The sequence below is a fragment of the Chiroxiphia lanceolata genome, chromosome 2 (genome assembly GCF_009829145.1).
Source record: "Chiroxiphia lanceolata isolate bChiLan1 chromosome 2, bChiLan1.pri, whole genome shotgun sequence".
Classification (NCBI taxonomy): Eukaryota; Metazoa; Chordata; class Aves; order Passeriformes; family Pipridae; genus Chiroxiphia; species Chiroxiphia lanceolata.
The window spans coordinates 72,008,870-72,030,551 of NC_045638.1; the positions used below are offsets into that span (position 1 = coordinate 72,008,870).

The window sequence follows — 21,682 nt, forward strand, 5'->3', positions numbered from 1 at the left end:
TCACTGAAAACACACAGCGTGCGCAAGAGACTGCAAGAGCACATTGTTCTGGATTGTGAAAGCACAGTGCAAACAAAGTTTAGGAACATCATCTGTACTCTTACAAAGTCAAGTCTTGTTCAAGGTGCAAATGTTTTCTATGCGAATCAGGATTCCGAAAAATCAAAGCATGTCTCGCCAATCTTGGGCAGCTCTTGCCTTAACAACTGCTTGTACCTGGAATGAGCTTAAAAGACCTCCACCATATTCATGAGTTTTTTGTTTTGCTCACTTTTATTACACATGCACAAGCTTCTTACCTTAACATTATTCACAGAAGACCTGCAAGTAATCAGTAAGGGATTTTTAAACTGTTTTAATATTTTCACTGCACCCAAAAGCATTTAGCCATAATGTGTCTGATTTCCTAACAAGTGAGGCTGAAAAGGTCTTGAAAGAAAAATAAAAATTAAAAGAACACACAAGTACTATTGGTTATTTTTGTTTTCTGGAATGCAGCTTTGATTTTAAATAACACTTCTCAATCTCTTCAAATAGCATTGAACTCTTTTTCATATAAACTCAATCTCAAGAATACAATCACAAGCACCTCAGGCCCAAAGGATGAAAGCTCCACAAAGGTAAAAGCAACCATTAACAGAGGAAGAAAATTAAATATTACGCCTGCCAGGGAAGGCAAGTGAACCCATCTGAGAGCTTCAGACTTTAAGATACTTTAATCATATGGAAGTTAATACAGAAAGACAACTTTGTCATAACCAACTACCACACCAATGTCGCTCAGTCCCAATAAGCTCCTTTCCTTTGGCTGCCTATTGCTATGATTTATTGAGGTTCTTTAAACACTAGTCAAAATTCAACTGGGCTGGCTGGACTACATCCTGCCCCTCTCCCTTAAAAGAAATTAGAAAGTTTTTTCTATTTTAGCCTTTCTTCACATGAGAGATGTTCCAGTACCCCCATCATCTTTGTGGCCTTTCACTGGACTCTCTTCAGTATATCCAGGTCTCTCATGTATTGAGAGGCCCAGCACTCCAGGTGTGACTTCATCACTGATGAACAGAAGGGAAAGATCACCTCTCAAACCATTAGCAGTTTTCTACCTCATGCACTCCAGAACACCATTCACCTTCTTCTTAATACTTCCTTGGTGCAGTATACGAGAAAGAAGTGTTACAAGAAACATTCCCACCTTCTAAAGGTATACACCACCTTGCCTCCACCTTTCAGTATTCAGTAGCAAAACTCAAAATTATAGTTGCACTTAAGACAAGTTTGCTTTACTTTTATTTCCCTCCACTAAAGTACATATTACAAAATTCTCATCAAGATAGAGAATGAATAAAACTTTGATGCAGACAAATTTAGTTTTACATAGCTTAGAAGACTGAAGTGAATGCTTTCGCTTTTTTCTCCACCATTTCTTTTCCCCAAAATATATAAGAGATAATATTTGTTTCTTTTTTCTCCATATTCCCTGCCCTAACTCTGAGAAAATAAACATTTTCCTCATGGTCATTCCTGTGCTAAGCCTGCCATCTCAAAATCTTTTGTTGCATGTCACAATCTATTCTCTTCATCTTAATACTGTTTTACTGGAACTTTATTTCAGAATTTTTTTTATAATTTTTAAAATAATGTTAATTGGACTATAAAAGAAGTTATCCTATGAAAGAATGAGATGGTCATAACCAAACCAATCATTTAGTTGTCAGATTCTGTGACCTACAAAGCATGATACCTGTTGCTTTCCTTTCTAAACAATCCGTAACTTGTCTTCAACAGTTAGCATATTTGGCACCATCTACACAGCATGTCCCACTCAACTATTTGAACCAAAGCAACTGGATTTCTTCAGAAGGCATTATGAAAACAACTGCATAATTTCATATTTAAAATAAAATGCCTGTAGTTCCACTCAGTCCTCAACAGAAAAAATTGAAGACATTTACAAGCTTCTGTGCTATAAGGAGAGTTTTATTACTTGACTCTTGGCAGATGCAGCAATGGTAACAAAGGTCTTTGTGTTTATTCAGCTGCAAGGCTTTGAAGTGAGCATGGTCTCTACTTCTCAGGCTATTCGAGAATGCTTAGTACACCAACATTAGCATGGCAAAAACAAGCAAGACCAATTCTTCTCCATTGTTTGGCCTTGCCAACTTCAATACTGAAGTCTGTTACCCCCTTTTTTATTTTGATTAGGGTGATTAATTGAAAACTTGTGATTTTTCTTTTCTGCATAACCTGCAGTCCACTGGAAGCCATGTAGTTATAAAACTCATCAAAATAAAGAAAACCAGACTTCTGTGAAGCAACACAGGGAGTCACCTTCTACTGTTTTATGCTCTTACAACCAAATTGCTCAATTCTAATACATTAAAAATTCTGACATCAAAATACTTCTCTGCCTCATCCTGCTATAATACTCTTTTAACAGCCCAACATAACACTACTCAAGCACCTTTCTGCACCACCTGCATCTCTGATCAAGCCACAAGTCAGTCAAAGGCAGCACAAATGCCAGAGGAACACAGACACCACCCAGCCAAGTAGCACAAGTAGAGCGACTGAGCAAACAGCCAAGCATTAGAAGCATCCCAGCCAGCCAGCTCTTGTCTCTTCACTGCTGGGAACGCCAAAAGCAATGAGCTGCTTCTTGAACCGCACCTCTGACTGTCTCTTGGCAGCTGCTGCTATGCCAAAAAAAGAGAACAGCTTCAAGGACAGCATGCAGCTATGGGCCATGTGTTGTGCAGGCCTGCTCTGTCATTAGAGAAGGGAAAAACAGAAAATATGTGCTTTGATAAGCTGGAAGACAATACTGTTAATACAGTATATGAAAGCATATGCAGATACAGGGAAGAAAAGATATGTGAAACAACACTATCGTGGAAAACCACAAACCAATGAGGACAGAAGACTATTAATCAATAGGAAACTAAGTTAGTAACAACAGAAGAAAACAATGGGGGGCAATGAAAGGTTGGCTAACAGCAAAGGCCTTTGTAGTAGGAGAAGTGGAATGATGGGGCCAAGAGATATTTTTCAGAAAGGAAGAATTAGACCACAGCCACTTCAAAAAATTCTGCCTCTTCCTAGTTGTACCACAGATTTTTGCTCTATTTTCCCCACTGCAAAGCAATCATTGCCATTAATTGCATTTTCACCACTAATTTAAGCCCCATGGTATGTCCTAGATCTCATAAAATATTCTTCCACAAATATGAATGCAATCTCAAATATCCATTCTACAGAAATGTTGATCACTATTCATCTATGTTATTCATGATCAAAGCAGCACAGTCACTCCCAATTCATCATGATACAATCCACTTTTACTTTTCTTCCTTTTTGTGCTTATTTAACACTATCAGTTTTAGAGATTAGGTACTGCATACAAAAATGTGATAACTGCAAAATTTAGATATAGCTTTGCTTGATGCAGTTTGACTCCATTACCTACGCATTATAACAACTCCAATATATACAATCACACACTGTTTTCAACAAACCTTTATTTTATGCGCTGCCCATGACAATTACATTCAGGAGATTAAATAGGAATAGTCAAGACAACTCATCATTTGAATTATGTTGAAAGGTGAATAAAAACAAGGAGTGCAGAAAAATTATCTCATGGTAACAGGAAATGAGCATTACCCAGAAGAGACTGACTTTATTACTATCTTTGCTAGACTGAGGCCAGTTAAGCAACTTGAACCAAGCTTCTACTGGTGGTCATTAATTCCATTCCCCACCTTCCAGCTCTAAAGATTAGTTTCAAAAACTCTGGAGTCTCTAGTTTGCCAGCACTGTTGGGGCATTGCTTGTTCAACTGCTATCCTTTTTCTTCCCATGCATCTATAAAATGCAAACTACTTTATTCCTTGATGTGGAAAGTGTCCCACAAAATTTAATAGAATAATTGTAACCTGCATAGGGAAGTGCACTGCCAACTAACAGTCGTCACAAGAAGTATGTGAACACCATGCAGGGATAAGGCACAGAACTGTAAGATGAACACTTAAATCGAATATCAAATGGATACTCATTACACACAGATGCATCACACATCTTCAGTACTGAACAAAATCCACTAATAATATTCCCACTGGAAAAAATCATACAACATCATGAGAAATATATCTCGATATATAACCTCAAGGCTGCACTGGCAACCTAAATTTACCATTTCTTAACACCTAACTGCATCTTACTAGTGTTTTTCTATCAATGTGTTTATTCACATGCCAGTGCAATTTCCCAATTTTAAAAAGCAAGCTAAGAAAGTTGCCTCCTATTGCATCACCGAAGCATCTATTTGTGAACTACGCAGAGCCACCAGATATAACAAGATAACTCACATGGAACTGATGCTTCCATCTGCAAAAACTGAGAATTAATGAGATATTTTACAGAAGATGTCTGATGTTTCATTGATGGCAGAACACTAAATTTTCAGTCTCTTTAGTTTGATTCAAGGACCTGGAGAGAAACAGGCACGTGGATTTGTTCTCTCCACCCTACTTTGACCCACCTTTGCATTATAACAACTTTTCCCTGTTCAATTTCTGTGTATTTCACTTGTACAATTCCAGTCCCCATCCTGCAAGTGTCCCACCAATGCCTCCCCTCTGCTTCAGTCCCTTTGCTCAGCCTTTCCTAGCTCTTTATTCATTTCAGCTGAGTTTCCCTAATCCCACAATATAAATTCTCTTTTCCCTTACAGACCCCTCTGCTCCAATTAACCCAGATGCAGCTGTCTTTCATTAAATATAGATCCATTTCCACGCTGCTTCAGTCTGAAGTGGAAGAAAAGAGGCAAATGAAGCAGATCAGCATTCCTGTTCAGAGTTCAGGCAAGGCTTAGATTAGGCCAGAGCTATAACTGCAAAAATGTACTCAAGCCAGAACATGCTAACGCAGATTACATCTTTGGAAAATTATCTAACATCTAGGAAGTCTCCAGTGGGCCTATATAAACCAGTTTTGCAAAGGTTTAGTCAAGTGACAAAATCTGGGCAGATTTTCAGAGAGAGCAAGCAAATCCTTTCTTTGGAGAGGATTTGGACACAATAACCAATCTATCAGATTTAAAGTCTCTGTTCCAAATCACAAAGATATAGTATTATTTAAAGTGAAATCCACTAAAATTTCTCCCTTGTCTTGTTCTCCAAAGGGCTGAATGACATGGAAAATCTCATTCCAAGTGACTAAACTTTGTTGGTATGGATTTAACTTAGTAGCTGACCCAGAATCAAAACAGACAGCATTACCAGCTTTACCTATGCAAACAAGAACTTAAATTATATGATTCAAAGGAAAAAAAATGATACAGGAATGCTTTTTAAACTGTAGTTTAATGCCTGTAAGCACTTTCTCAACACTAATGAAACCCTTCTTCAGAAGTAATTTTCCTTAGCCTCGAATGGGCAAGAGGGACATCAATTTCTCCTCAAAGAGAAACAACAATGCCTTAACTTTAATCTCACAGACATTACTATTTAAAAATCCTATGAGCATTCATGTTAGATGCATGCCATATTGCCTTTCTAGAAGAAAAAGTTAAAATTAAAACTTTGTGTTTCTGTAGAATACACTTTAAGGACACAAAACAATGACTTTGTGCTAAAAATGTAAAACTTTATGACCTCAGTGATATAGAGCATTTTTAACTGCCAGCTTCAATAGTACACATTGGAATCAGAGGTTAAAATTTTTCTTTTTAAAGCACGCATCACTGTCAGTAAAACATTTCCATACTTTGGCAATGCTGTTGAATATGAAAGCCTTCTTGAAATAAATAAGCCTTCTTGAAAACATGCAGTAAAAAAAACCCCACAGTCAAACAAAAGAAAAAAGGGAACACACCTAATTAATTCCCACCTTTTGCTGAGTTATTTTTCAATCCATAATACAGCCACAACTGAGATCAAAGTAAGCTCATAAGGAGAGTTTCCTCGATATAAAAGAAGAGAGTTGTTGTCAGGACTCAGTGTGAACTATTTGACTTGTGCTCTCTTTTGTTTACCAGAAGTTGGTTTGTTAAATACAGGACAGATCATCTTTTCATGGACAGACCATGCTTCTTTTAAAAAGCATAACACTTTGAGGGACTTGTTACAGTACTTCGTGTGTTAATTCCACAGATACTCATTTAGGTTTTAAATACAGCCTTTTGTTGTAAATTTTGCATAATACTACCTACACAATAAATTCTACTTCAAGGGAGTTCCTATGCCAACATCTACAGAACACGATAAATACAGGTAAACATCACAGAAGATTTAAATGTGAATTCAACATAACACCACCTGAATCTGAGTTTACAAATTCTGAAATTTTTGCCTAGTAATTTCAGATTTAACGGTTCACATTTTGCTTCAGTAACTTTTGATCTTAGATATGTTTCAAAACCTAATTTGTATATATTTAATAAAAAGCTACCAAAAGCTATGAGCCTAAAAAGAAATCTAGGAACACAGAGTTCCTAGATTTGTATGCAGCAAAGCCTGACACAACAGCTCAGGTAAGTGCTGATAGAGACTATCTTTAAAGCAATGATACTGTTTCATTTCCATTTGCAAGATTAAAGTGAGCATATACTCTGTATAAGATAACATTCCAGAAGGCTCCATTGGTCCTGACTCTTGAACAGTTTTCCCTTTCTGGTGTAGCACCAGCCAGAACTAATGAAACACTATACAAATCACTGCTATTACCTGCATCATGGGATACTTCGTTTCAGCAGGACTTCCAAATCCATTAACGCCAATAAAGCTGGTGCTAAAGTAGGAATCTGTTAGATTAGCATCAGCTAACCCACCGCCATCTATTCCAGGAACTGGAAGGAAAAGAAACAGAAAAATGTTTCAGAAAAAAATTAGTTTACCATAGGCTTATGTGCTAATATCTCTTACATACTTTTTTGGCAGAGAGTAGAAAAGGAAAAGGTTGGTACTACCATCTTCTCAGCAAAACAACTAGAAACATATTAGTGCACAGCACGAAAAAGAAAGTTTATGAAAGAGGTTGCTAAATGAGAGCATTTGTAGCATGAAGTTACAGCACAAATGCAGAAAGAGATGATGAGGAGTCTGAACTTTAGAAACAAGAATAGCAAGGCAAGTAATGATATAAAAAAAAAAATGAACTAAAAAAAAAAAACTAGAAGGCAAGCTCATTTTATGGAAACCTATATTCTTGCATACTCTTCTTGGAAACATTTGTTCAGGAGAGTTTGCAACTGGATGTACTGGTTCTTTTAAAGGGTAACATATAGAAAATGTACATTTCAAAATATCTCAAGCCCTTTCACAGAAACCACAAAGATTTTAAATGCTTCCTTAAAAGTATATGACAATGTTCATTATTTCATACTTCATAAAGTGGCAACATTCTCATAAAATGTAGCCAAAAAACAAATCTTTCAGACTGAAAGCCAGTATGAAGGATTTAAGAAGAAATTCATCCCATCTAGAAACAAGGACATGACATACAAGTACAGGACTTTTATAGTATTTAATTAATTTTTTTTTGTTAAACTACAAAGAACAAGAAGCAGTCATAATTAACACAAAAGACTCAAGCAGGTATTACTTCGATAGAAAAACAAAAAGAAAAAAAAAAGTATTTGCAACGGTATACAAGCCGCAGCTCAAATCAACCTTCCATAAAAACACCCACATGGAATTGTAAAGACACTTATCACAATGGCCAGGCCACTGCAAGCCAACAGGCATGAGTAATGGGTAGCTCCAAGGTAGGAAGGCACACATCCAACACAGAAGAACATCCTGTACCAAACTATCCAACTTGAACTTCTGGGAGGATTTGTAGCCGGAAGGTGACACCCGGAAACAACTTCCTGATCCTAACTCTCAAAGGAAATAAAATGCAACTTTGTGGCACAGCTAAAGGAATGCATATTATAAACCTCAAGTTTCATCAGAACAGGAATTTTCCCTCCAAAAGAGTCCACATGACCTGCTGAGCTATTTCCATGCAGTAGGCAGAGGAAACAGCAAAAGAAGTACAGTCCTACATAATCACAGGAAGGGCTGGAAGAGAGAATGACCAGTAGCACACACACCACAGAGGGAAACACTGCCCAGCTGCACTCCCCAGGACTGGAGCTGTATGAACCAGCCAACTGGGGTAACACCAACAGCACATCAAATGAAGAGCTGTATGTGACAGATCAAACAAACTGAGATAAATATCTCAGTGGCAATACACGCCAGTTTTGCAATGGAAAAAGATTCTTAAAGTACTGCTGTCTTATCTAGAATATTATTTGTACACTTTGTAGGTTTGAAGGAAACATCTAAGAAACTTTAAAGATGCTAATTACCAACAAATTGCAACTTCTTTCTTAAAAAGTCTTTAAAGTTAGCTAAGATAATAGGAAAATAAAACTCCCTCCACTATCCATGCCCTAGATTCTCCTTCATAATTTTAAATAAGTAGCCACATAGAAGCTTCAGAAGTCTTCTTGCTACAGCCCTAAAAAAAAGACAAAACTTTTTGGATTTGTCTTTTAAACTTCTATTCCTCCTTTGCCTTCATTTGGGAAATTCACATTCAGAAGTTTAAGAAAATTATTTTATGGTTCAACTACTGTACCAGGGAAAATATTAATGTCTGCAGTAACACCAAATACTGTCTCATCCTATCCACTACAGTCACTCCCTAACCTACACTGGGAAGGTTAGTATCTTAACACAATCATTTTCTGGCATCGCGAAAATACTAGGACTCGTTCATAGAAGAAAATAAAAAGATAGTAAATTCATGTTTAATCGTAAGTAGTTTCAGTCTAGTTTGCCCATAAATTTTTCAGAGTTCACTGTGGTTTTTAATTATCGTAAAAAAGCATTTCCAGTATAGCTTTCTCTGCCTGCATTTCAGCCATTATCAAAAAAATCTCTCAGTTTTTATGCTATATCTTGACTGTAAAAGATGCTACAACTTGACTGACCAAGCATTTCCAGGAACAACTGTCATTTCAAGGTACAGTACATAATTTCAACAGTGTATCTGTTATTTCATCTCGTACTTTCGCCAGAAACTCCAGATTCTATCCAATTTTTAACCAACTGGCAAGCTACTTCCTCAGATGACACCATCAGCTTTACCAATCCTTCAGGCTCTGTTGAAGAACTAAGAAAGACTATTCCTTCTGCTTCTTTCACTGCTCCTCACTATGCTAGAGTCAACTGGAGAACCCTTGGACCTTCATTTCTCCATTAGACACAAAGTTAACGCACAAAACCTTTCAAACTGGAAAGAGGCAAATGAGAATTTGGAAGTTTTGCCACATGGAGCAGTAAGGCATGTGAAGAGCCCTCTAGGTGCAAAGAAACCCCAGAGCTGACCTCCAGTAACTTGAGACCACTGGTACAGCTCAGTCACCCATTATTCAAACAAAGCACTGGACTCAGTGCCGGTAACCTTGCTAGGAGACAAATACAGCACCAGGTGCTCTGCTCCCACTCTGGATGAAGCTTCCTAAGTGCCAGGCAGCTCAAGCTGCAAGCAGGTGCAGGCTTTGGGCAGCAACCCCAGAGCTGAGCAAGGCTGAAGATGCTGCTGGGAATGACAAAGCAGATCTTTGACACTGCTGCCTTTCTACAGCTGGTACTAGTTATGCAAGCTTTTTCCAAGTCACTTAAAGCTGCTCAAAGCTACAATTTAGGCTTTCTGTTGGCATATTGATATCTAACTGGGCACTCCAGACAGCAAAAGCTACTCCAGAACATTTTCTTTATCTAGCAGCAGGAAGGCCATCTCTGTACTTAAGTGCAATGGTATGGCCATTCCGATCAGCCTCCTTGAGCCATTACTACAAATTGTTGTACTCCAGTATTTCACATTGCTCAGTTCTACTGGTAGCACAGCAATTTCAACATGGCTTTCAACTATGATGATTTTCATTGTCCTCTTCCAAGCAGCTCAGAAACATGCCGCTAGCAGAGGGACTAAGACCACAAGAAAGCATATTCCACAGGAACAATAAAAAAAAACCATCAAAAGTACACTCACTGGAGCAGAGGAGAGTTTTCTTGGCAGTAGCTCATATTTAGAAGAGAATGCTGTAGAAGTGGCAAGCATACCTATTGCTTTCAAAAGAAAACTCAACACTAGCTTCCTTAAACTGACTTCCCAATAGTAATTAGCAAGAAAATTAAGACTGCAGAAAAGATGAAAAAAATTCTTGCATTGCCTACAGAACAAAAAGTGTGTTCACTACATCCTCCATTTGCATTCAAAGGGACATTCAGCTTTTACACTGTTCAAAGCCCAGCAAATACCTAAACAGCCAAGGCACTTTTACTGTATTTAGCACCTGGCCTTCTCTATGAGAAGTAGAAGACTTTATCCTCCTTCTGTCAAACATTTGGCAAATCAGAAATTCTCACTTGCTTCTGGAAAGCCACAGTAGTTCAGAGCATGAATAGAAGTAAAATTATTTATCACAAGCAATCCATAAAAGGTCTACAGAAGTGGGCACACTTTACCACATGAGCAGTGTGGTATTAAAAAAAATGGAAGCCTAAGCTGGAAGAAGAAGATCTTAGTCCTTACAAAGTTTTTATTTTCATGTGTTTACTAATTCACATTCAATTTAAGTATCCAAATCTTTCCTATATAACAAATGCAAGCAACTTCCCAATATTTCACACACTATGCTATTAGAATAAAAAATAAAAAAATTTTTCTCTTTTAAAGCATTGATTATAACCTTAGGTAAGTTTAGACAATTTTAGGTAAATCCCAAATTGGCTTTTCTTTTTTAAAAAGGATAAGCCTGTCTGTTGTGTAACAGTACTATCCATGCATTAAAGCTGTATATATTTTCAACAGGCTCTTATTGGAGAGAAGCAACAACTTTCTTATAAAAGTAGAAAGGTTGACTAGGCAAGTCAGAGAAAAGATGGAAGTATGATGGAAAAACTAAAAATCCAGTGGGGGAAAAAAACCCCACGTTTTGTAAGCACATGTGAGAACAAGAACAAATTTCTAAATTCCATCAATATTAAAGACAGAAGTTACGTCCTGGCAAATCTGGAAAGAAACTAAATAGAACATCTTGAGAAATTCAGAAGAGGTTTTCCATTCTTTATACACACATTATCTAATAAATTTCTTGCTTGGTGAGCAACGCTGCAGCTTAATGTGACAACTGCAATTAAAAATAAATATCTTCTTATATAATTCCTCTCCCACAGAATTTCAGCAGAGAGTAGGCTTCCCATCAGATGTAGCCACCAAAGAGGAAAAAAAAAAAGCATAGTTACTTTTGTCTTCCTTATTACAAAGACATTTTTCAGAAACAAAGTATCTCATCACAGCTTAAGTGCTTGAGTAGTACTATGATGAATTCATCATATGTGTTTCAACAGAACTGGTGGGTTTGGGTTAGTTTTAGTCTAATGCTCATCTTGTCTAATACCAGCACTATCTGAATATTAATACTATCTGAAAAGATTGCATTTCTGATATTTTCATTCTATCATTTCACTAAAGAGTAAACAAATATTGCATTATCCTAGACTGCTTCTTTTATGAACCTAGTTATCAGCACTTATCATCTCAGACACTCTTCTTAATATAAAAAAGGATCCTTTCTAGTAATGTGATATATTGCCCCCAAAATGAATGGGCTAAAGTAAGGCCACAACAGTTTCAGTTGACACTTTTCAAAACAACAATTTAAAGACTTCTGGAAAGGTAACAGAACACGGATTGAAATAGTTCATTTTGCTATTATCACTGCTTAAAAAAAAAATTGTACAATTATTTTTATGTTGGGTAAAAAGTTTATATATAATGTTGATTTAAACCCTCAGCACTGCAACAGTGCACTTTTCACAGCTTGGTAAACTGAATCATAGGTTCATTGTATACATGTGCATCCAAGGGACAAGGTGTTATCTCAGCTAGATATGAAGCAGTAAAAACTACAGTGCCATATCTCCAGTGGAATTTTACAGAGATAGCTATCCTAATATTGAGACAAAACCAATAAAACTTGTATACAAAGCCTATCTATGGTAAGTCTTTTAAGATCTGTGTCCTTTTAGTCTCCTAGAAGCACCAAAGTGCCAGAGAAGCTTATGCTTGTCTTCCTTTGCTTTGTACTGACATGTACATTGACTTGCATCAGGAAATAATCATGTGCTGGTGGTGCTAACCTCACTTGTACACCTTTAACAGTTCATAAGCACTACACACTAGTACATATACTCAGTGTTACTTTCTTTACAGTGCCACTACAGTTAGAACTTGTTAGGGAAATGGGATTCTCTGATGTTTTTTATGCCTCTATCATTTAATGCAATGTTTTTGAAGCACAGACTAAGAATAAATGAAATAGAGGCAGAAGACAAAGAAAGTGAACCACACTCCAGCTATGAGAGGCAAAAGTAAAAGCACACACCTGGGTTCAGATGCTGCAACAGAGAGTGCAGTTGGAGGACAGACAGCACAAACAAACCAAGTTGGCTGAAAGGCAGGCAGGAAGTAAAACAGTTTGAGAAATGCTGCCTTATTTACAAACACTCCTACTAGGCAATGAGATATTCATGGGCAAGCAAAGGAAAACAGCTATCTTTACCATAATATTAAATGACTGGACTGTATCCTTTTTTATTTATCTCATATCATAGAAGCATCTGACAAAGGCTAAAAAATAAAAGATAGGTGCCATCCTTTTGCTCCGTAAAAGTTTCAGTACAGAGTCTAGAGCAGCTGGACTCCTCGTCATGGACCAAGTCCAAAAGCACAGTGATAATACAAATTCAAGTTGATACTTTCTCAAAAGAGTCATCAGAACTACTCTTATCAGAAACAGCAATTTAAAGTAATGTAATTACTTAATATCATAGCTTTCAGAACTAACCCTCTCCAAGAGCTTTCACACTTCCTAAAACATTGTATCAAACTATTCAACAAACTGCATCAAAATTTTCAAACACTTAAGCTTTTGGTTTTATAGCCTACTCCTAACAAAATCAAATCTTTTTTAATGAACATAGTTGCATGAAGTGTGTGCAGATAACCTGAACAGAATATGAGGACACTTTTCACAGCAGCTGGGGAGAATGCATAAAAGGTCTTCCTGCCAGCTGCCTCAGCATTAGAGCAACTGAAATCAAGGGACTCTACCCACAGATTACAGGAATCACATATTGCATGACCGACTTGACAACAACCTATGCAACGCAGATCTCCCATCTCACTTTTGTACATCTGTACTTTGTTTCTAAATCTCTATTCTCAAATTTAAAACAGGTCAGGAGTAAAATGCTGCTAGGAAGCAAATTTAAAAAATACACGTAAGTTTTAAACACAAAATATCTTTGAAGATCAAACAAAACAATCACATAATTGGAACTTTTTCAACTACTGAAAGACTTGTGGAGCCAATACACAAATGCACACACAAAGGGTGTGATCGATTCCAAGATATGTCCAATACACAGTGATTGAGCACACCATTTTTCTGGTGGTATAATGCATTACATCTTCACTAGAAAGCAGCAGATCAGGAAAATATCAGCTTACTATCTGAGTCCCTCCACTGACCCCCTTTTCATCAACTGCCTCATGGCCACGATTATTTTTTCTGCTTTAGAGGTTCTACAGAAATGCTTCTGCCTATGCTTATCACCCCACTCTCACTTACCAATTGTCCACTTTTCCCACAGTCATCTAAATTTGCTTCTAGGTGGCTCCTTACACAAGGAACTCTTTCTGAGCTAGTCCCCAAAGTCACTATTTTCTGGACATTCAAAGAATTCCTGAAGGCCCACTCCTACAGTGATACCTAAAAAAACCAGTTATCTAATACCTGCTAAATAGAAAATAAATAAGGATGTTCTGAATCTTGAAAAACAAGCATAAAATTATTAAGATACAGCATATAGAGTTTGCTCACATAATGTAACTATCCACACACGCTCCTTTTCACGTTTGCCTTTGAAGCAGGAAGACAATTACAGGAGTAATAGTGCTTGCTTTACATTCTTCAATACCCAACACAGGGTGAGTTCTACCAGAAAGTAGTTACCAGTACTCCTCGTGCATCTGTAATTCTTGTGAAATATTTGGACTTCGAATGATTTCCCATACAATATAAAAAAACCACAAAGTGAATAAACAGATAAAATCAGCTTCAAAGCCAATGAATAGTGTGGGGTTTTAAGTTTCATATGATAAAACTGTCCCTCAAAATTACATATATCTTGGCAGATTGAGACATTTTTCTTTCTCTCCTTTCTTTTTTCTTAGCTCCCCTCAAAAATTTTCCCCCTCCAGGTCACAGGCCATTCGCTTCAGAGTTGGACTCCATGATCCTTATGGGTCCCTTCCAACTCATAACATTCTGTGATTTCCACATGAAACATGTAAAAGCAACAAGAAAATCCATGTCTAATTTCCTGATTTCTGGAGCTGACATAAGAGACAAAAAGTGATTAAGTGAAATCAGTAATTTTCATTTTCTCTCATGCATCTCTAATTGGTTATTGTTTTTACTCTTCAATTCGCAATTGTCTCTGTCTCCAAATATCTCTTCAATGTTCGGAATTGACTCCCCCTTTCTTAAAAATATTCAGAGCAAAACAAGATGAAAATTGTATGGTCTGTCTACTCCTGGAAAAAGCATAATGAAAATTAAAGAGGGAAACACCTCTCAAAAACAAACAAACAAGCAACTGAGGTACACAACTAATACAGCATCATCTGCAAAAAGTATAAATGTGTGAAAATAGAATTCTCAATCATACACCTTTACTATAACACCTATTTTCTGCATAGAAGTGAAGAAGAAACAAACCCAGGGAAAAGTGACCAGTATGTGACATACTGTAACTATTTAAAAGTTTGAAATAACTGTTTCTAAATATTTCAACCTGTAAATACTGAAATGCTACCAAAGATAAGAAAAATCCATATTTAGAATAATCCTGACCATTGTTTCACTACATTAAGAAGTGTAATGCAACAGATTACCCTTAGTACCTGTTTTGCTGAATGGCTATCTTCCCATTTTTTCTATATCCGTTGCTTCATTTTGTTTAAAAAGGAATGTACTGTGTAACAATTCAAACACCTCTTAAAAAGTAAAAAATAAACAAATGGCTAGGTCTTTCCACACCAATCCTAGCATATTTATGGATTTCACAAAACCTCAGCTGTAATGCTCACTAAACTAACCACTAATCAATCGCATGGACTGGCTACAGCAGAGGCCACTACTGCTCCGACCAGATATATGATGTGGGTGATGAGCTACAAAAAAAAGACATAATACTTTTATTAGGTCACCCAAACATATCCCAAGTCTTGATGTCTCTTTCCACCTTCTCAGAAGCTGGCAGTAAAGTCTATTCAGAGACAGGTTTTCTCAGTAGCCATAGAAAAACATTACCTTGCAGAAACACAGGCCTGTATTTCAACTACAGGGCTCCTAGCAGGGCTTTGCAAAAGGCTTTCTAGTAGACAGCCAGATGAAAACATCTCACAACAAGAGGGTGGGCAAGCCCCAGGCACAGGAAACTTGGGCAACAGCAGCAGCACCTTCACCGTGGCCAGCTCCTTGGCCAGCGGCACCGACCCACCCACCAGTGCTGCTGCTGCCGGCCCTGAGCATAGCTGGCACTCCTCAGCTCAGCACCTCGGGGTTTTAGACACATTTAGAGGAATCAGAGGCCAGACAAAAGGGTGAGCACTCTGTGTTATGTACTCTACAGCAAAAAGCAGAGGGGAAGTTAGCAAATGTTTAGAGCCACACTTTAGCTTGTATCTATCAATATCTATCAATATCTATGTATAAGGTCTACAGACAAAGGAATATTACACCTGTTCAACTAGTTGAAAGCTAACAAATACAACTGAGTTGTCCACGCAACTTTAACTTGTCTGACATAGGTATATACATGACACTTTTTAATACCACAACCACATTTCCCTCCAGAGCCTCCCCCCCAGCAGCACTGAGAAGGGACAGTGCCCTAGGAACAAGCCAGACACGTGCATCAAAGCAGGCTGCTGGTCTGCTGCTCACAGAAGTTAGAAAGTGCTAGAGAGAACACAAAGCAGATACAAGAAGAGAAATTTTTCAGGCTGTCATGCCCTCTCCTCATCCTTCCCTAGGCTAATCCTTAAAATCCTATTAATCCATAGAATCAGACGGGTTGGAAAGGACCTCTGAGATCATCAAGTCCAACCCTTGATCCACTACCACCACAGTTGCTAGACCATGGCACTAAGTGCCATGTCCAGCCTCATCTTAAAAACCTCCAGGGAAGGAGAATCCACCACTTCCCTGGGCAGCCCATTCCAATGGCTGATTACCCTCTCTGTAAAGAATTTCTTTCTAATGTCTAACCTAAACCTCCCCTGGCGCAGCTTAAGGTCATGCCCTCTTGTCCTACTGCTGATTGCCTGGGAGAAGAGACCAACCCCCACCTGCCTACAGACTCCTCTCAGGTAGTTGTAGAGAGTGATGAGGTCTCCCCCGAGCCTTCTCTTCTCCAGGCTGAACAACCCCAGCTCCCTCAGCCCCTCCTCACAGGACTTGTGTTCAAGTCCCTTCACCAGCCTCGCTGCCCTTCTCTGCACCTGCTCCAGCACCTCAACATCTTTCCTGAACTGAGGGGCCCAGAACTGGACACAGTTCATATCTTTTCCCTTAAATATCAAGTACCAGTCATTCCCCCATTTCCCTCCTTCTACAGCCTAGTACAGATTTGGTCCTGCTGCCACTGCTGCTCACTGGGCTGACATGAGGGACACACTTTTCTATTAGAAAAGCACCATGTGTAGATTTTAGCAGCTAGCAAATCTGGAGAAAATATTCTGTTGGGGTTTTTTTTTTTCTTTCCCCCTTATTTTGTCACAGAGATTCTACTGAAAAGGATTTTTTTTAATCAAATTTTAGACAGGCAATAGTAACTATGTTTCCTGTTTTGTAGGCAGTCCTTATATATGGAAGGTGAACCATGCAGAAGGTTTGAGCATTCACAACTCTTGTGGAAGGAAAAGGAATGCTGCTTTGAACACATATGCTCCGAATTTCAAACAATCAGGGGACAGTGGGCAGCATTGCTATCTTCTGAGAGTGGGTAGAGCTCATCAGCATGGTCAGTCCTGCTCCCCAAGAACATAAAAAGCCACACCATCAGGCCAAAGCCACATTTAGCCCACTACCTCATCTCTGACGCTGAACAGCAGTGGATATGTGGACAAAAGCACACGTATGAGGCAAGGATAAAGCAGGATTTCCCAGCAGGCTCTCAGCCATATGTAGAGAAAGATGAGTCTGAATCAGAGATGCATCAAATAACCTCAAGCAGAGTTTTCTTCTAATGCTATCTGACCACTTCTGGAATCCTGTCAGTTGTTAGCATTCAGAACATCTATGCCACAGAACAGCTTAACCACACATTGCCTGAGAAACTTCTCCTGGTTAGCTCTGCGGATGTCACCTGCTCATTCCACTTCATACTCTCATGTCAAAATACTTCCGCACTGAAACATTTCTTGTATTTTCACTGTTTACCATTTTCTTGTCACTCAATATTCCTACCCCACATGTTGTGAAAATACGTTGGTATTTGGGGGGCCTTTGTGATTACCACAGAAAAACCTATAAGTAAATTAATAATCCTGTACTCAAAGCAGGATTAGAGTAACACGCATGTTAGAATGAGGCACTGACCCACTTTTAACAATAAATAGGACTACCCAGTTAATTAGTCAATGAGCATTATCTGCTCTATGCACTGAATGAGGCTGGGGTCCAGTGAGGAAAGAGGAAGAGAAGGTGACATCCACAGCTATGTTAAGACTACCAAAAACTTTTGAATTAGGGAAGACAGTCGGTGAGACTGTACAGGCAGGTGATTTTTGGCAATTCCCAATTTCATGTTCTTATCCTCAGAACTTTATTACTTAATACAACTTTATCTATTACTTCCTACATTCATAGAAATAAAGCTTTCATTCCACCCACTTGAAAATCATACTGTTAAAACCACAGGTCATCAACAAGGTAAGGAACTTAGATATTACCTTGTTAGCACCTATGTATATCAACTCCAGATTTTGAAAAACCATTTTCCTTATTTGTTTCACAAATGCATAGCAAAGCAAGGAAGCTCAGAAGTGAAACTAGGCCCATTCCTTGGCTCTTCAACTTAAATTTCCCTGTCCTTCTTTTCCTTACTTCTTTTACCTAACTAGTCTCCTTCCTTTAAGATCTTCTACTAGTCAAAGCTTTTGCCTCCTACAATTTGCAAATCTACAACAAGTGAGGTGGCCTTCCCAGCAGGCAATCACTGATAACACCATAGTTTCTCCATTCTTGGTGCCCTCACTCCTCACAATGGGTACAACTGCAAGGAGCTCTATGTAGTTTTAAACCTCTGACACATTCAAGAGAAGCAAGTGTTTCAAATAATTAAACTGCTCAGCAGTATCAACCTCCAAGTACACACAAATTCTGAAGGGTTTTTTCTTAGATTTAGGACTTGGGCAAATTTTTTTAACTGATTTTTACAAGAACAGCCTTCATATAGCAGCTTTTATCCACAAGCCAAACTATGCACCCTCTCCCTAAGTCTGAAGCCCCTAATCACTTTCTTTCACACAGGGAAAAAGTGTGTTTCACGCCTAACTTTGTCCAAAATAAAAATGAACAAAGATTGCCCTATTGCTACTGAATCTCTCCAAGATATTTCTACCTATATAAAAAAAAAATGAATGGCAAGAGGGACATCAGCTTGCACAACTGAAGCATGACCAAAAATCTGGAAGGCTTTTAACAGAAAGTCTTAAGCACTTGTATATTACAGGCTCCTCCTGAAAGGGTACACATGACAGTGTTGTGTTAATGTAAAATACTGAGAAGCTACCAACTACAGAGATAATACTCAGTGGCACAAGCTCACCACACCTGGCAAAACAGCAGCTGCAGGATCCCAAAAGACTTATCAGGCACTAAAAACCTACATACAGCTGTTCAGCATGGTAGCATCTTAATTTCAGAAAAAATACGGTTGTAACCATTTAGTCGACAAGACATTTAATGTAAATAAATGCCAGGTTTATGACACAAATCAATAATGCAGCCAAGCTTAATATACTCATGTAAAGAGGCACGACTGTTCTGAAGGAACATCTTTTGCTTGCCTGCCAAAGTGCTGCTTTACCTACAAAATGACTGGTTATTAAAATCACTGTACTGCAAACACCATCTAACTATTGGACCGCACATCACGAAGATGCACAAGGAACCAGCAACAGCAGAGCCACTCTGAACGATATACTGGCAATCTGAATTCTCACCATTTGAAAAGGGGCTGAAAAAAAAAACTCGGGAAAAAAAATTTTAAAAATTTCTGTTCACACTAGTAAATAATGCAGATATCTATCACAGAATCGCTAGGGTTAGAAGAGACCTCTGGAGATCATCTAGTCCGCCCCCCCCTGCCAAGGCAGGGCCACCTAGAGCTGGTGACACAGAAACGCGTCCAAGTGGGGTTTGAATGCCTCTAGAGAGGGAGACTCCACAGCCTCCCTGGGAAGCCTGTTCCAGTGCTCTGCCACTCTTAGCGTAAACAGGTTCTTCCTCATGTTGGGGTGAATCGTTATTTATAGAGTACTTTTTTTTACAATTTTAACGTTATATTTCAGATGGAACATTTAAAACATCCAAGAGCCAAAACTCAACATATGTTGTTTGGAAGCGCCCATCGGAGGATACCACTCCGGAAAGCGCTGCCTCTTTTCTCCCAGCTTGACTTTGAGCAGAGAGGTTCTGTGAACCTGTACCAAGCCTAGCGCTGGAGTGACCGACGCACAGCTGCCAGGGTGCCCCTCAAAGCCAGACAGGAGGAGCCCCTTCCCACACACACCTGCCCGCTCCTTCCCATCAGTGCTGCCCGGCACAGCCCCGTCAGTCCGCCCGCCCGCCTGGGAGCCCCCGCCGGCCCGGGGCCCCCCGCCTTCACCATGGCTGTTGTTATTTGTTTCCGGCAGCACCGTGGCGTTCCGGGGGATGAGGAACAACACGCCGCCCGCCCTCCCACCGCCCCCATCCCAGCAGCGCCCCCGCCCCACCCTACCCTACCCCACCCCCGGGCCGCCCCGCCGCACTCACTCGACAGCCGCGGGCCGTCCAGCCCCCCGCCGCCGCCGCCTCCGCCGCCTCCTGCCCCCAGCTCGGCTTTCTTAGGCCCCACCACCGCCGCCGCCGGGCCCGAGCTGGCCCCGTGGGGCGGGTATCCCGGCCCAGCGGCGGCAGGCGGGGGGATGCCGAGCGGGAGCCCGCCGAGGGGGGGGGCGGCGGGCCCCGGGCCGGCGGGGGCGGCGCCCGGCTCCTCATGCAGGAACTGGCACTCCTCGCCGTAGAAGCAGGTCTTGTCCTTGGCGTAGTAGCGGCAGAACTTCAGCTTCACGGCCCCTCCGCCGCCGCCTGCGGCCCCCGCCCCGCCGGCCGCCGGCCCCGCCACGCCGACCCCCGCCCCCGGCGGCGGCGGCGGTGGCGGCCCCACCACCGGCGACGGCGACGAGCAGGGCAGGCCGCTGCTGTTCATGGCAACCGCCCCGCCGCCGGGGTCGGCACCATGGGGAAGGGGGCGGGCAGGGGGAAGGGGCGCGGGGACCGCCGTCACCCCGGGTCCGGCTCCGGAAGGGGGAGGAGGAGGGGGCGACTCCGCGCCTCTTAAAGGGGCCGCGCGGCCCGGGGCGGCGGCGCCTCCTCCTCCTCAGCGGTCCCGGCGCTCCGGGTTGTTTATGCCATTTTCCTCTTCCTGAGCGGCCGCGCCTGCGCCGGCGCGCGGCATGCTGGGTAGCGCCGGCGGCCGGGGCCGGGGAGGCGGAGGGGGAGCCGGTGCGGGCGGGAGGGAGGGAGGGAGGGAGGAGGGATGAGTAGATAGATGGATGGATGGATGGATGGATAGAGAGCGGGAGGCAGGCGCGGAGCCACGGGCGGCCGGGCGCGGTGTCCGGCGGGGCGCAGGGGGCCGGGGCCGGCTGAGGGGCGTTAACCGCTCGGCGCGGCGCCCGCCGGGGTCACCGCCCGCACCGGCGGGGGAAGGCGGCAGGTGAGCCCCGGAACACGACCGGACCCTTGCCCCGGGCCCGATCGGCGCTCCAGCTCTCTACCAGGCTGGCTATCGAGCCTTCTCCCCCTCGCGGGGTCGAGGTCGAAATACCGGCGCTCCGAGCAGGACCTCAAGTGGTTCCACCTCTCCCAAAGTGTTGTTGTACCTCTTTCCTGCCGAAAAACACACGCTGGCTGTGCCCTTCCTGCTGGCATAAGGGGAACGCAGCCTGAGGGATTCTCCCTCTCCGGGAGACGAGAGGCAGTTTTTAAGAGGATGCTTGAAGTCTTTTCCCCGGAGCGTAGAGAACTTTGTTATATAGATTTTAAATGACTGGCTTGCAATGCTACACAAGATTTTAATTTTTTCAGTTTTTCCTCAGTAAACTTGTTGGCATAGCTTGTGGTGCAATCGCTGAAATAATGAGTATATATATTTGAAAAAAACCAAATGTTAAAGTACACTTGACATTATTTTTGTAAGAAAAACATTTACAGTAGAATTAAGCTTTTTGTATATTGTAGCCTTCTCCCTTATTAAAAATTAAAAGAAAATCAGAGCCTGCC

At 40.9% G+C, this 21,682-nt stretch overlaps 1 protein-coding gene across 3 annotated transcripts in view; it reads right to left on the reverse strand.

Moving 5' to 3' along the window:
• Positions 1-20,845, reverse strand: part of PAN3 (poly(A) specific ribonuclease subunit PAN3) — an 81,212-nt gene extending 60,367 nt beyond the window's left edge. For 2 of the 3 annotated variants that reach the window (XR_004355696.1, XM_032681037.1), the window contains exons 1-2: positions 20,171-20,845; positions 6,723-6,844 (exon numbers count right to left, since the gene is read on the reverse strand). Coding sequence is in view for 2 of the 3 variants with exons in the window: in XM_032681037.1 (XP_032536928.1) it covers positions 6,723-6,844; positions 20,171-20,606 (558 nt within the window). In the remaining variant the exon portion in view is untranslated. The remainder of the gene's footprint in view (positions 1-6,722; positions 6,845-20,170) is intronic. The other variant, XM_032681036.1, reaches the window with a different exon arrangement.
• Positions 20,846-21,682: the final 837 nt, after the last annotated feature.